At 44.7% G+C, this 15062-nt stretch overlaps 1 protein-coding gene across 1 annotated transcript in view; it reads right to left on the minus strand.

Annotated features, from left to right (window-relative positions):
- Positions 1 to 3617: 3617 nt before the first annotated feature.
- MAFG (MAF bZIP transcription factor G) overlaps positions 3618 to 15062 on the minus strand; it is a 30207-nt gene continuing 18762 nt past the window's right edge. Inside the window, exon 3 of the mRNA XM_030205173.1 lies at positions 3618 to 5128. Within this exon, the coding sequence (XP_030061033.1) occupies positions 4676 to 5128 (453 nt within the window). The 3' untranslated portion in view covers positions 3618 to 4675. The remainder of the gene's footprint in view (positions 5129 to 15062) is intronic.

Raw genomic sequence — 15062 nt, forward strand, 5'->3', positions numbered from 1 at the left:
AGTCACTTAACCCTCCATTGCCCCAGGTACAAATAAGTACCTAAGCCGCATTGAGCCTGCCATGAGTGGGAAAGCGTGGGGTACAAAAAAAAAAGAGCCGATGAGGACTAAGCAAGTAACGCACGGGAATCAGAAGCGCCCACCATTACTCCAAAACCATGCAGGGAGAAGAACAGTGCAAAAACCCTCTGATGCTAAAAATAGCTCTCTCCCACGGGAGCTGAAACTACTACTGCAGCCACGAGGAAGGGACGTGAAAGAGTCGTGGTACTCAGAGAGCCCACACGAATTAAAGAATTAAAGAATTAAAGCAGTACTTACCATGGGCTGGAAAGAATAATGCTGACAGTTTCTCTGTGAAGGGAAAAGCTGAGCAGTGCTGGAATTTGGTATATCTCAACCCCCTCTAAAAAAAAAAAAACCTTTAAAACTAAAAAAGTACTTTTATACCACAACAACCTTAGCAGTTCCGTGCGGTTTACAACCAGTAAGAAGCCAGGCATACTTGGCTAATGTTTAGCCGCCCTCAGCAGGTATTCTCATTGAGAATTTAATAGCCGAGTTTTGGAGTTTTTTTGCTAATGACAAACCTGCAGCAGGAGGGGGAAGGGACCCAGTACCATCAAGTGTACCCCAAAAGGCACCAGCTTTATCACCCTTGGGCTCAACTGAACCAAAAACAGGAGCCAAAATCCTCAGAAGAGACCAGAAACAACAGGGACCATCCACCATCTGCTGGAGTTAGAGGAATACTAACTGACCAGAATACATACCGTCGAGTTCAGTTGTGTCCTCTATCTCCACCTGCTGGTAGATGGTCATAACCTATCAGTTTCTGGATCCATCTGCTCTGACAACAAGGAAGCAAGCTTTATGGCAAACCCTAGTAGTACTTTATTTGTACCCCAAAATCATCCACACTGAGAACTCAGTTCTATGTGGCTTATATTAGACTGAGCAGAAATACAGATATAGGTCAAGGAATCTGTAGTCATTTCATGACTGAAGACAAGTAAAGATTTTAGTTTGGAGTAATGGTTCGTGGAACCACAGTTTTAAGTTCTGCACATTTTGGAGTTGTGTTGTCTCTTTTCTATACTCTTTGGGACTGTTTGCCTTGGAATGTTTGGTTGCTGTCTGTTTTGTTCTGAGTGATTGCTTTTCTATTTTACTATGGCGTTTTTTTTCCTCTTTCTAATATGTTTTATTTATTTTGTAAACTGTCTTGGTTTGTTACAACGGTATATCAAGTGTAATAAACAATAAGCAAAGGTTTTTAATTACTGCCCAAGTGCATTTAACGAGATAACCCGTGATAGGCAATTCTCAGATAGGGAGGAGACCTAGTAAAGGGTAAATGGCTCCTTGGAGTTATACATAGAATCCATAGGTGAGTTTTACAAAGCTATCGTGGGAGGGAAGAGGTACACAGGATCAGGTGTCTTATTGCACAGATTTAAGTCACATTTCTTGTCAGGAATTTCTTGTGTAAAAATGTTTTCATTTTTTGTGAAAGCTTTCGTAGGGGGTGTCATGTCATATGTCTCTGGCTTGAATATTCCACCATTTTGCCGCGCTATATGGAAATCTAGCGATGTGATAATGAGGTGGTCTGTCCTTGAGTGGCATCATATACCTTGGTGCAGTGTCAGACAACCTGCTATATGAAAGTACAGATTTTGAAAACCACTCTGGCTCTTACGGGTAGCCAGTGCAGGGATTGTAGCAGCGGTGTAGCTTGTTCATATCTGGATGCGCCGCAGATCAGATATGCAGAGGTATTTTGCACTGTGTGTAGTTCTTTTGAGGATATATTCCCTGCATCCCGCACAGATCACGTTGCAGTAGTCTATCTGGGACAGCACAAAACTTTGGACCAGAATGCGAAAGGTGCTTTCTGAGAAGTGGGTTCTTAGTCTTCCCAGTTGCCATAGTGATCTGAAAACTTTTGACGTTAAGGTAGACACTTGCAGTTCTAATGTTAGGTGCTGGTCGAATATAATTCCCAGCACTTTGATGTTTGTGTCTGTAGATTTGCAAGACTGAAATTGTACTTTAGGGGGGAGATTCATTCCTGTCATAGTATGTGCAAAATTAACCCATTTGGAGACAGTGCCTCCAACATAAACAAAATCACTAATTAAACCAAATCAAAACATGATCCTTGAGCTATAAGACAAAACAAACAAACAAACAAACAAAAAAAGAGTACAGAGAGAATTGCAGAAAAAGCAGCTTGCAAATTTCAAACCACAATACATCGATTTTTGTAGCATCTAGAATTCAGTCAAGAGCAACCTTAGTACTCACCAAAGACCAATGTATTATGATGCTGTAAGCTTAGCATGGTTCTCAGTTAACACACCTTTTTTTGTGAGTTAAACTTTAGTCATGATTTAATAAAGGTGTGTTAAATGTGCACTAGAATTAAGGAGATGTATTTAAGCCCTGAAAACCCACATTTCAAGCTTTAAAAGCCCGAGTCAGAGGTAAAACTAGCTGACATTTACCAGGCCAGCGTGCTCCCTACAATGCTGGTTGTGGGGATCCTGGACTCAACTGGACCACTGCTTCCAGGAACCCCAAGTTTGTGGAGCACTCTGGGACAAAACCCTGGATTAACAGCAGCCTTAAAAATGTACCTTCATTTTACTGTTAACCCAGGAGTTAAATTTCCAAGCCTGCAAAAAAAACAGGCTAAGCACTAGGGTGCCCAAATCAGGGATCCCTCCCTCCCGCAAGTCAGAGGGAATCTACCCTCGATCCCCCATCTATCTGTATTAGTGAGAAGATGAATGGGACAGGGAATGAGTGAGGGTTGGTGGAAGGTGTTAGTGGATGGGGAGGGCATCCCCGAGCAGACCAGAAGGCTGAAGGTAAACAGTTACCATATTTAGGTTACTTTTTGCTATAAAAAGGAGCATTAAACTGCTTACTGCATTGTGAGTTAACTTTAAGGCAGGTGTTAAAGAAATGTGCAGTAAAGGTTTAGCAGACTTTCACTCTTGGGTATTACCTACATTTCCCTCAGGTCAACAGGAAAGAGAAGCTCATCTCTGGAAACGACAGAAAGATCAAACTTATTTTTTAGTATTTCCCAACCCCCCTGCCTCCCCCACACAGAAACACATTCTTACTGGGAGTCTGATGCACCAGTGCATTATGGGATATCTACCACAGTAATCCAGTACGCTTTGCACATTAAACTGGACATGCTATCAGAAACCCATTGGAAGCACAAGGGGTATACAAGCAGGTGCTCCCAAGAAAGAGGAGAGAATGGGGGCTGGGGGGGGGGGGGGGCACTTGAGAGTTGCTGGACCTCTTCTTCTGATAATGTGGTACTGATTTTAAAACTAAAGCTTTCAGTCTTCCCCAGAAACTGCGTCACTAGTACCTGGGAGACATGATCAAAACATAAAGTTAGGAGCCCCAAACTGTAAGGGACGAAGAATACATATTCCTCTGAATCAGGCCCTGCCTGCAAGTGACTGATCAGAATAGGCAGAGAAAGGCTTTCAAATGTTCCTTCTTTCCTTTCCACCACCCTGTGCAGGCTGAAAACTGGCCTCATCAGTGGAGACTCTTCTGAAAACACCTCACAGTGGGGCTCATTCACTGTACTAAATCCATAGAGGGAAAAGTGCCCCCCCCCCCCCCCCAACCCATTTACCACACTGGTGCACACCTAGAGCTCAATGCAAGGCTCAACCATGCTCAACAATCTTTTGGTAGAACTGGAAAACAGATGGCAAATAGTACTTTTTTTAAGTTTCAAGTTTTCTAAAAACAGTAATGCCACAATAACGCTGAATCTCTCAGTGACCTTTCCCTCCTGTGCTCTGCCTGTAAGGGTTACTCTCACCCAGATACTGGAGTGGTTTTCTCATGTTTTCATGTTGCAGATTTTGCTGGGGGAGTACGTATTATGGTTCATGTTATATTTATAGACCTTTAATTCAATAAAAAAAGATTTTGAAATAAATAAGAGTTACTCAGAACACTTTTGCTGCTTCTGGCTTTCATTGGGTGGAAGGTTATGGAGGAAATTCAGCTCTGCTGCGGTCGTGGTGATCTCCTCTTTCTGCTGTAATTCAATACATTTCAAAATGAACGTCTTTATAAAAGGAGGTAAATGATCACGCTAATACAGATCACAAAACAAATACCATAATGACCTGATTATAAGAGATGGGTTTTCTTTACTGCCTTGAAATAAGGAAGAGAGAGATTTTGGTCTTCTTTAGGCAAAATCCTTCCACTCCCAACAGGTGACTCAAGACCTTCCGGAGACTGTAGGACTGCTAGGAAGTACCAACCTCATTCTTGCTTTGCTGAGGAATTAAGCTTATTTTTCTTCTTTACTACTGAAGGAAGATGTAGAAGCAGAAGAATTCCGAATTCACTCTTCTCTCAGACTTTCCCATTGTGAGATCTGGCATATCCAACTGCTTATATTAAGCAATGCCCACGACAGCCAAACTAGAAGCAGTAAGCAAAAGATCAGTGGGCTTGTTGTAGTGGTGTCTCGGCTTGATCTTTTCAGAAAGTGCAGTCCTTTGCCCTGACTTAAGTGGAGCTTTTGTGCTTTGGGGAACGCAAGAATCACATTGTTCATAAAGGTGACGTACAGACAAGCCTGGCCAACCCTGCAAATTCCCCCCCTCCCCCTCTACTATGATCTGGCATCTGTTTTGGATTTCACTATTGTGATTACGCTTGTAGTGGCAACTTTGGCAGGAATGATAGGTCCCATACTTGAGGTGATAGGTCCCCGCACAGGGGCCACAGGACTGCGGGCCACAGTTCTGGCAAAGTTCTGGAGAGCTTCGTATTTAGAGCGCAGGGTATCGAGTTCCACTTTCATGCTGGCATTCTCAGAAGCCAGTTTCTCTACCTCCTGCTGCAGCTCAGCCTTCTGTTTCTCTAGCTCCTCCTTCTGCGTTACCCGTTTCACTCGACAGCTGGCTGCATAACCACGGTTCTTCAAAGTGCGCCGGCGCTGTTTCAATTGGATGATTTCCTCTTTGGACAGTCCCCGCAAATGCTGGTTCAGTTCCCGTACAGACATGGTGACCAGCTCCTCATCTGTCAGGCTGGTACCATTCTCCCCCGGCTCCCGCTTCACCTACATGATAAGAGAAGAGAGTACAGAACAATACAGCAAGTTCTCCGTTTCAGCATAACCGTTAATCTCTTCCTCCCTTATAAAGCAATATGCTATGTTTTCTGTTCAGATTCAGCCCTTCTCATACACATCCTGCACACAAGTATCCTCTCAGCACCATCTGGGTATTTGGGAGGTGCAGATCGGCATCTTGCAGCCTCTGATCTACCAGTTGGCTGCAGACTGAATGAAACGAATCTCATTGAATTCTTTGACTGGGTGACGGGAGAATTAAATCAAGGACGTGCTATGGACGTCATCTACTTAGATTTCAGCAAGGCTTTTGACACGGTTCCCCACAGGAGGCTCTTGAATAAACTAGAAGGGCTGAAGATAGGACCCGAAGTGGTGAACTGGATTAGGAACTGGTTGACGGGCAGACGCCAGAGGGTGGTAGTGAATGGAGTTCGCTCGGAGGAGGGAAAGGTGAGTAGTGGAGTGCCTCAGGGATCGGTGCTGGGGCCCATTCTGTTCAATATATTTGTGAGTGACATTGCCGAAGGGTTACAAGGTAAAGTTTGCCTTTTTGCGGATGACACCAAGATTTCCAACAGAGTGGACACCCCGGAGGGAGTGGAAAACATGAAAAAAGATCTGAAGAAGCTGGAAAAATGGTCTAACGTTGGCAATTAAAATTCAATGCGAAGAAATGCAAAGTGATGCACTTAGGGAGTAGAAATCCAAGGGAGGCGTATGTGTTAGGTGGGGAGAGCCTGATAGTCACGGACGGGGAGAGGGATCTTGGGGTGATAGTATCTGAGGACCTAAAGGCTATGAAACAGTGCGACAAGGCGGTGGCCGTAGCGAGAAGGTTGCTAGGCTGTATAGAGAGAGGTGTGACCAGCAGAAAAAAGGAGGTTTTAATGCCCCTGTATAAGACGTTGGTGAGGCCCCACCTGGAGTATTGTGTTCAGTTTTGGAGGCCATACCTTGCGAAGGATGTTAAAAAAATGGAAGCGGTACAAAGAAAAGCTACGAGGATGGTATGGGAGTTGCGTTCCAAGACGTATGAAGAGAGACTTGCTGACCTGAACATGTATACTCTGGAGGAAAGGAGGAACAGGGGTGATATGATACAGACGTTCAAATATTTGAAAGGTATTAATCCGCAAACAAATCTTTTCCGGAGAGGGGAAGGCGGTAGAACGAGAGGACATGAAATGAGATTGAAGGGGGGCAGACTCAGGAAAGATGTCAGGAAGTATTTCTTCACGGAGAGGGTGGTGAACGCTTGGAATGCCCTCCCGCGGGAGGTGGTGGAGATGAAAACGGTAATGGAATTCAAGCATGCGTGGGACAGGCATAAAGGAATCCTGTGCAGAAGGAATGGATCCACAGAAGCTTAGCTGAAATTGGGTGGCGGGGGGAAGAGGGGTTGGTGGTTGAGAGGCTAGGATGGGGGAGGGCAGACTTATACGGGGTCTGTGCCGGAGCCGGTGATGGGAGGCGGGACTGGTGGTTGGGAGGCGGGAAATACTGCTGCACAGACTTATATGGTCTGTGCCCTGAAAAAGACAGGTACAAATCAATGTAAGGTATACACATGAGTTTATCGTGGGCAGACTAGATGGACCGTGCAGGTCTTTTTCTGCCGTCATCTACTATGTTACTATGTTACTATGTAATCTTGGAGACTTCTCTCTTCTCTGACAGAAAGAGGGCTCACACGAGACAGGTATGTGGGTAATTTTGTGGGTTTTTGTATATGGCATCCTACCTAAGGTGTCTAAGTTGCAAAAGAAAACAGATTGAAGCTGTAAAATGCAATAAATTATCAGGAAAGACAAGTTAGACAGTTTCAGTTTGGTCCTACAAAGTCTTGGACATGAGAGGGAAGTTTCTGGCAGAAAACAGTAGCTATAAGGAAAGAGCTCGGAAGTGAGACTCCACTGGGGGGGGGGGGGGGGGGGGGGGGACAGAGATTATGAGTGAAGAGCACAATAAGTCATGAATGCATTTGTATCTGATAGCCTAAAATATAATCTTATCACACCAATCCATATTTATTATGTAACTAGTAAACAAGGCCTGTTTCTGTTTGAAAGGAAACGGGCGCTAGCAAGGTTTTCCTCTGAGTGTGTATGTTTGAGAGAGTGTATGTGAGAGTGACTGTGTGAGAGAGGCTTCTGTTCCTGCTGCTGTGCATTCCCCGTGTTGTGCTGATTCGCTGCTCCCTGTATCGTGGCTCCGCCCCTCTCCCTTCTACTGGCCAATCTGGTGTGGGTTGTGTGACATCACTATTATCTACTCCAACATGATCCACGGTTCCAGGCAGCCTCAGAATGTTGGAGGTGAGAATTATTATATAGGATGAGTACAGATACCTCATTAACTAAAAAATGGCCAAAATCTTCATTGGTTCAACCAATTTTTTTACTTATTTTCTACTCGTTTTATTCAGCTAAATTGTTTGTGTAACTTATATTTCATCTTTCGCTCACATTCCAGTAGTCATTAACATTTCCACATTAGGAGTCACTGACCGCGAAAGGGATCTAAGTGTCATCGTTGATGAAATGTTGAAACCCTCTGCTCAGTGTGCGGCGGCAGCTAAGAAAGCAAATAGAATGTTAGGTATTATTAGGAAAGGAATGGAAAACAAAAACGAGGACGTTATAATGCCTTTGTATCGCTCCATGGTGCGACCGTACCTCGAATATTGTGCGCAATTCTGGTTACTGCATCTCAAAAAAGATATAGTGGAATTAGAAAAGGTGCAGAGAAGGGCAATGAAAATGATAAAGGGGGTGGGACGACTTCCCTATGAGGAAAGGCTAAAGCGGCTAGGGCTCTTCAGCTTGGAGAAAAGGTGGCTGAGGGGAGATATGATAGAGGTCTATAAAATAATGAGTGGAGAGGAACTGGTAGACTTGAATCATTTGTTTACTCTTTCCAAAAATACTAGGACTAGGGGGCATGCGATGAAGCTACAAAGTAGTACATTTAAAAGAAATCAGAGAAAATATTTCTTCACTCAACATGCGATTAAACTCTGGAATTCTTTGCCACAGAATGTAGTAAAAACAGTTAGTTTAGCAGGGCTTAAAAAAAAGGTTTGGACAGCTTCCTTAAAGTCCACAAGCCATTATTAAGATGGACTTGGGGAAAATCCACTGTATACAGGTTCTTTTCAACATAAGGTTTCAATTTTGGTTCACGTGGACTAACACGGCTACCACACTCTTCTACTTAATTTTGGTTCAAAATTTCCTCAAACATGAAGTATCTTCAGTTCTAACCCCAAGTACTGGTGGGTTGTGTCCATCTACCAGCAGGTGGAGATAGAGATTACAAAGCTGAAGGCAGTGATACCAGACGGCCAGCCCCTCCTTCACCTCAGTACATGTCTCATCACCAAGCAGAATCAGACAAGAAACCAGGAAGCCTTCCTCACCAACCATACAAAACAGAAACTCGTCAGTCTGACTTAAGAGAAACCACGACTGTGATGGAGTCCTCTTCAGTGGGTTCTGTTCTCTTTCCTCTTCTCCCTTTTTTTTTTTTTTTTGGAAACTAAAGACCAGGACAAGAACAGATAGGTAAAACAAGCACGGCTGACAAATGGCGGGATCCTGGATTCATCTGCTGCTACTAAAGGAAAGAAAATTATCAGCAGGTAAGGCATAATTTTACCTTCCTTAGCATATACAGATGAATCCAAGAACTGGTGGGATGTACCAAAGCAATCCCTAAGTAGGGTGGGAAGTCGCTGCTCCCCCAGACAGAACCGCTGCTGCAAAGGCAGAATCTGAATAGTGAAAGCACACCCGTTCCGCCCAGAAGTAGACAGCAAACTCGTGAAATGAGCCTGGAATGCCACCGACGGGACGCAACCTTTCCAAAATATCCGAGAAAAAAATCAGATCAGAGGCTGCCATCCCACAGCAAGAACCAGTGACAACGACAAAGAGAAGATCTGAACGCTGAAAAATATGCAACATCTGCAAATATCGGAGAGCCCTCTAAACATCCAGAAGTGCCGTGTACTCCGCGTGAAAATCCCCCTCCCGAAAGGAGGGAAGAAAGAAAGGCTGAAAAAGAAAAGCCAAACCACAGCTGGAAAAGAAAGGAGGAACCGAAAGCAAGGTCACTCCAGACTCAGCAAATTGCAGAAAAAACAGCTCAGCATGGCTATGCTAAAAATTCAGAAACTCTGCATACCGAAGAATTGGCGACCAAGAACACTGCTTGTAAGTTCCAAAGCGAAGCATTCTGCAAAGGAACAAAAGGAATCTGAAGCAATGCTCGGTAGACAAGGAGCCACAAAGCTAGACTCGGAGAATACGAACGAGGTTTCAGGGAGAAGAAGGTTGCAGCAGCGGAGGAGCAAAGCACTCTGCAAGAAATGCACCACCTCCGAGTGCAAGGCCAGACCAGGCCCTTCTGCAACCCATCCTGCAGAAAGAACTCAAACGCTGAGGAACAGACGCCTGCAATGAAGACCAAGTGTGGGCCGCAACCAGCCTCAAAAAATCCTCAACACCAGAGGTTACGCGGTTGCAGTGGACCGTGGACCACATACAAGATCGCAACAGAACAGTAACCGTAGCGTCCAAAGAACTCTGTTCCTCAGAGTCAGCCTCTCAAAAAACCAGGCCGTAAGGCCAAAGCAAGAGGGATCATCCACTCAGGAGCAGACCCAGAAGGAAGAGCCCAGAGTCAAGTGGATCCAAAACGAAGGCACCACCAGCAGCCTCACCATATCCGCATACCAAGGGCACCATGGTTAATCCGGAGCTACCAAAATGACTCGATCCCGGTGGAGAGCGATCCGAAAAGAACTTGGCCGCAGAGAGGCCACGGAGGAAACACTATCGAAGAACGAAGCAATAGAACAACCAGCCCTGCCGAATCACCCTCTCTCCGATGACAAAAGAATAAAGGCACCTGGGCGTCCAGCCGGGATGCCATCAGATCTACCTACGGAGATCTCTACCTAAAGCCATGTTGGAGAAGCACTGGTGCGGAATAACCATTCTGCCGAGACCAGAAGACGGCAGAAAAGAGAACTCACCATAGGAAAAGCCCGCAAAGTGGGCCACGTTGAAACGGAACACAAGGTCCTCTGCCCCACTCCATGGGGGCGACATGCCCTGATGGCCACAGTCTGACTTCGAGACCCACTCTGTCAAGGAAGCAGCCACTGCCTCATCTTCTCCGACGGCACAAGCACCGTCTAGCCCACAACGTATCCTAAAGTGCTAGAAGACGAACAGCACCAAAAGCAGGTCCAGGCGGGGGAGACGGCACAAGCACCACCTGGCCTGCAATGTGTCCTGAAAAGCTAAAAGACGAAAAGAGAAAGGCAGGGACTCACCGAACAGCAGGTGTCTCTGGAGGAGAAGCAGAGTCCCACAGAAGCAGCAGCCTGCTGCCTAACCGACACACAGACAAAGCACAGCACTAAGACAGGGAAACCCTGTACTGCCTGGTCCTGTGAGAAATCTTCTGTTTACTTTTTTTGTTTCTTTATTTAACACCAAATGAAGGCAAAGGAGCTCTCTTGGTTTTGCTTTTGGGTTTTTTTTTTACTGGTGAGGAAGGCTAGAGCTCTAAAGACCGGAAGGCAAGAGGGGAAAGGATGAAGCAGGGACCCAGAAGACTGAGTATGCCCCCAAAGTTGGCACCACCAGCCAGACACCCCTAAACTCAACTGGCCCACAGGATCCAGGAGTATCCCAACAGACAATCCAGGAGCTGCTGAAGCGCCGTCCACCTCCTGCTGGAGATAGAGATGTACTGAAGTGAAGGAGGAGCTGGCCGTCTGGTATCACTGCCTTCAGCTTTGTAATCTCTATCGCCACCTGCTGGTAGATGGATACAACCCACCAGTTTTTGGATTCATCTGCTGCATACGCTAAGGAAGATCAGCTTCTCATTCATGGTTAACATTTAAGTAAGCAGAAAACTAACTGTGGAAATCTTAACCACTGCTTAAGGAAACATTTACTTTTATATTTCCCATCAGCAAATGGGATACGTTTTAAAACCCTTTAGTGTCCAATGTTCCCGTAATAAGCCATATGGGAACAGATTGATGGGAACATTGGACACTAAGCGTTAATATTTGTGAACTAGGGTTACCATTCCAGATGGCTAAATCATGGAATGTCTTACCACCTTACCTTCGCCAGATAACAAAATGATTTTATGTTCAGGAAACATTTAAAGATTTTTTTTATTTGAGAAATTCTTGAGATATTTCCATTAGTAATGAGATTTTGTGGTTATGGAACTCTATGTATTAGCCAGAAAAGTATGGCTTGTTGGAAAGTTGTGTGTCTCCCAGAAACATCTGGCTTCTTATAAAATGTACTCTGTATAGAACCATGCAGGATTTATTGGCATTTAAGAAGATGTATTAGTATTTACAGGTCCCCGGTGCTCTTACTGGTAATTCCTGTGTTGACTATTGACAGTATCTGTAGTTGGGGATTTGGAGGCTACATGGGAAAGACCCATATTACCACACTACCTGTAAACAGACAATTGAGGCCTTTTTTAACACCAGGCGGTTCAAATGCCAGGGAGAAAAGGTGCGTCTTAAGAAGGACTTTAAATGAAAGAAGAGAGGGGATAAACCGGAGAGGGACAGGGGGGAGAAGATAAGAGAATTCCAAAGCCTCAAGCCTAAGTAGCTAAAAGCAATGTCGCGAGAGATCGTCAGGTGAAGAGCGGTAGAGGAGGGGACACATAAAAGTCGGGGAGGGGTATAAGGGATCAGGAGATGTTGCAAAAAGGCGGGGGCGGAAGGAAAGTGCCCTTTGAAAACTAGAATAAGGAGTTTAAAGCGGATACGAGAAGAGAACAGGCAACCAGTGTTGAAGGAAGAGCAACATGATCAAAACGATGCGTCTGATGAATAATTTTAACTGCTGTCAACTGGATAAATTGGAGACGCTTTAAGGAGTTGCAAGGGCAGATCGGCACAAAGGAAATTGCTGTAATCAAGAAAGAAGGGTACAGATAGACTGAGAGGACAAGAAGGAGCCAATGATGCTCCCCTAACAATGGACTTGAGGGACCCATCCTCATTTTCATTCTCTTACCTGAGCACACAGTTATGGAATGCATTACCACGCAGCTTAAAAACTACTTATGAACTAACTAACTTTCGCAAATCCCTGAAGACCCATCTATTCAACAAGGCATACCAATAGTAGAGGAGTGGCCTAGTGGTTAGGGTGGTGGACTCTGGTCCTGGGGAACTGAGTTTGATTCCCACTTCAGGCACAGGCAGCTCCTTGTGACTCTGGGAAGTCACTTAACCCTCCATTGCCCCATGTAAGCCGCATTGAGCCTGCCATGAGTGGGAAAGCGCAGGGGACAAATGTAACAAAAATAAATAAATAAGAGCAGCAACTATAAATGTAATACATCACAACCTTACCTACTATCAAGAATGTTTTTGCTTATATCTGCTTGTTTGAATTTCGATTTCGTTATCTTCTATAGCACCCCCACCTATCATCAGCACTGTTCTCTACTTATACTTACTTGTTTAAATTTTATTTATTTATTTATTTTATTTTTGTTACATTTGTACCCCGCACTTTCCCACTCATGGCAGGCTCAATGCGGCTTACATGGGGCAATGGAGGGTTAAGTGACTTGCCCAGAGTCACAAGGAGCTGCCTGTGCCTGAAGTGGGAATCAAACTCAGTTCCTCAGTTCCCCAGGACCAAAGTCCACCACCCTAACCACTAGGCCACTCCTCCACTGTTGCTACTATTTGAGATTCTACATGGAATGTTGCTAGTGGAATAGCAACATTCCATGTAGAATCTCCAATAGTAGCAACATTCCATGTAGAATCTAGTGTAATAGCAACATTCCATGTAGAATGTCCAATAGTAGCAACATTCCATGTAGAATGTCCAATAGTTGCAACATTCCATGCAGAATCTCCAATAGTATCTATTTTATTTTTGTTACATTTGTACCCTGCGCTTTCCCACTCATGGCAGGCTCAATGCGGCTTACATGGGGCAATAGAGGGTTAAGTGACTTCCCAGAGTCACAAGGAGCTGTCTGTGCCTGAAGTGGGAATCAAACTCAGTTCCTCAGTTCCCCAGGACCAAAGTCCACCACCCTAACCACTAGGCCACTCCTCCACGGTTGCTACTATTTGAGATTCTACATGGAATGTTGCTATTCCACTAGCAACATTCCATGTAGAAGTCGGCCCTTGCAGATCACCAATGTGGCCGCGCAGGCTTCTGCTTCTGTGAGTGCAGGACGTCAGACTCACAGAAACAGAAGCCTGCGCAGCCTTCTACATGGAATGTTGCTAGTGGAATAGCAACATAAGTACATAAGTACATAAGTACATAAGTAGTGCCATACTGGGAAAGACCAAAGGTCCATCTAGCCCAGCATCCTGTCACCGACAGTGGCCAATCCAGGTCAAGGGCACCTGGCACGCTCCCCAAACGTAAAAACATTCCAGACAAGTTATACCTAAAAATGAGGAATTTTTCCAGTCCATTTAATAGCGGTCTATGGACTTGTCCTTTAGGAATCTATCTAACCCCTTTTTAAACTCCGTCAAGCTAACCGCCCGTACCACGTTCTCCGGCAATGAATTCCAGAGTCTAATTACACGTTGGGTGAAGAAAAATTTTCTCGGATTCGTTTTAAATTTACCACACTGTAGCTTCAACTCATGCCCTCTAGTCCTAGTATTTTTGGATAGCGTGAACAGTCGCTTCACATCCACCCGATCCATTCCACTCATTATTTTATACACTTCTATCATATCTCCCCTCAGCCGTCTCTTCTCCAAGCTGAAAAGCCCTAGCCTTCTCAGCCTCTCTTCATAGGAAAGTCGTCCCATCCCCACTATCATCCCCATCTCCAATAGTAGCAACATTCCATGTAGAATCTCCAATAGTATCTATTTTATTTTTGTTACATTTGTACCCTGCGCTTTCCCACTCATGGCAGGCTCAATGCGGCTTACATGGGGCAATGGAGGGTTAAGTGACTTGCCCAGAGTCACAAGGAGCTGCCTGTGCCTGAAGTGGGAATCAAACTCAGTTCCTCAGGACCAGAGTCCACCACCCTAACCACTAGGCCACTCCTCCACTGTTGCTACTATTTGAGATTCTACATGGAATGTTGCTATTCCACTAGCAACATTCCATGTAGAATCTCCAACAGTAGCAACATTCCATGTAGAATCTCCAATAGTAGCAACATTCCATGTAGAATCTCCAACAGTAGCAACATTCCATGTAGAATCTCCAATAGTATCTATTTTATTTTTGTTACATTTGTACCCTGCGCTTTCCCACTCATGGCAGGCTCAATGCGGCTTACATGGGGCAATGGAGGGTTAAGTGACTTGCCCAGAGTCACAAGGAGCTGCCTGTGCCTGAAGTGGGAATCGAACTCAGTTCCTCAGTTCCCCAGGACCAAAGTCCACCACCCTAACCACTAGGCCACTCCTCCACTCCACTTTCGATTATGCTATTCTTTATGTAACACTAACTGTTATCTCCTAATCTACTATCTACCAATAACGACACATTGTAAGCCACATTGAGCCTGCAGAGAGGTGGGAAAATGTGGGATACAAATGCAATAAATAAATAAAATTACTCTCCTGCCAAACCGACATACATCCCATTACAGTAATCTAATACTGTCACTTTCTTCCCCAATATAAGGCACAATCTCCCTACTATCCAGTTGTCATTGGCTGATACCTGTCCTCCTCCTGACCATCTATAATGAACAATTTAAACACTGGTGCAATGCAGTTTAGGACAGCGTGAAAGGAGGGTGATCTACTTTTATTCTGTTTTTGTACTTTTATATTCCACCTTGATGAAATCAAAAACTACTTAGTGATACTAGATCAATGGTTGGTATTATTGCTTTTGTATTCTCA

Source organism: Microcaecilia unicolor, chromosome 6 (assembly GCF_901765095.1).
Source record: "Microcaecilia unicolor chromosome 6, aMicUni1.1, whole genome shotgun sequence".
NCBI classification, from domain to species: Eukaryota; Metazoa; Chordata; class Amphibia; order Gymnophiona; family Siphonopidae; genus Microcaecilia; species Microcaecilia unicolor.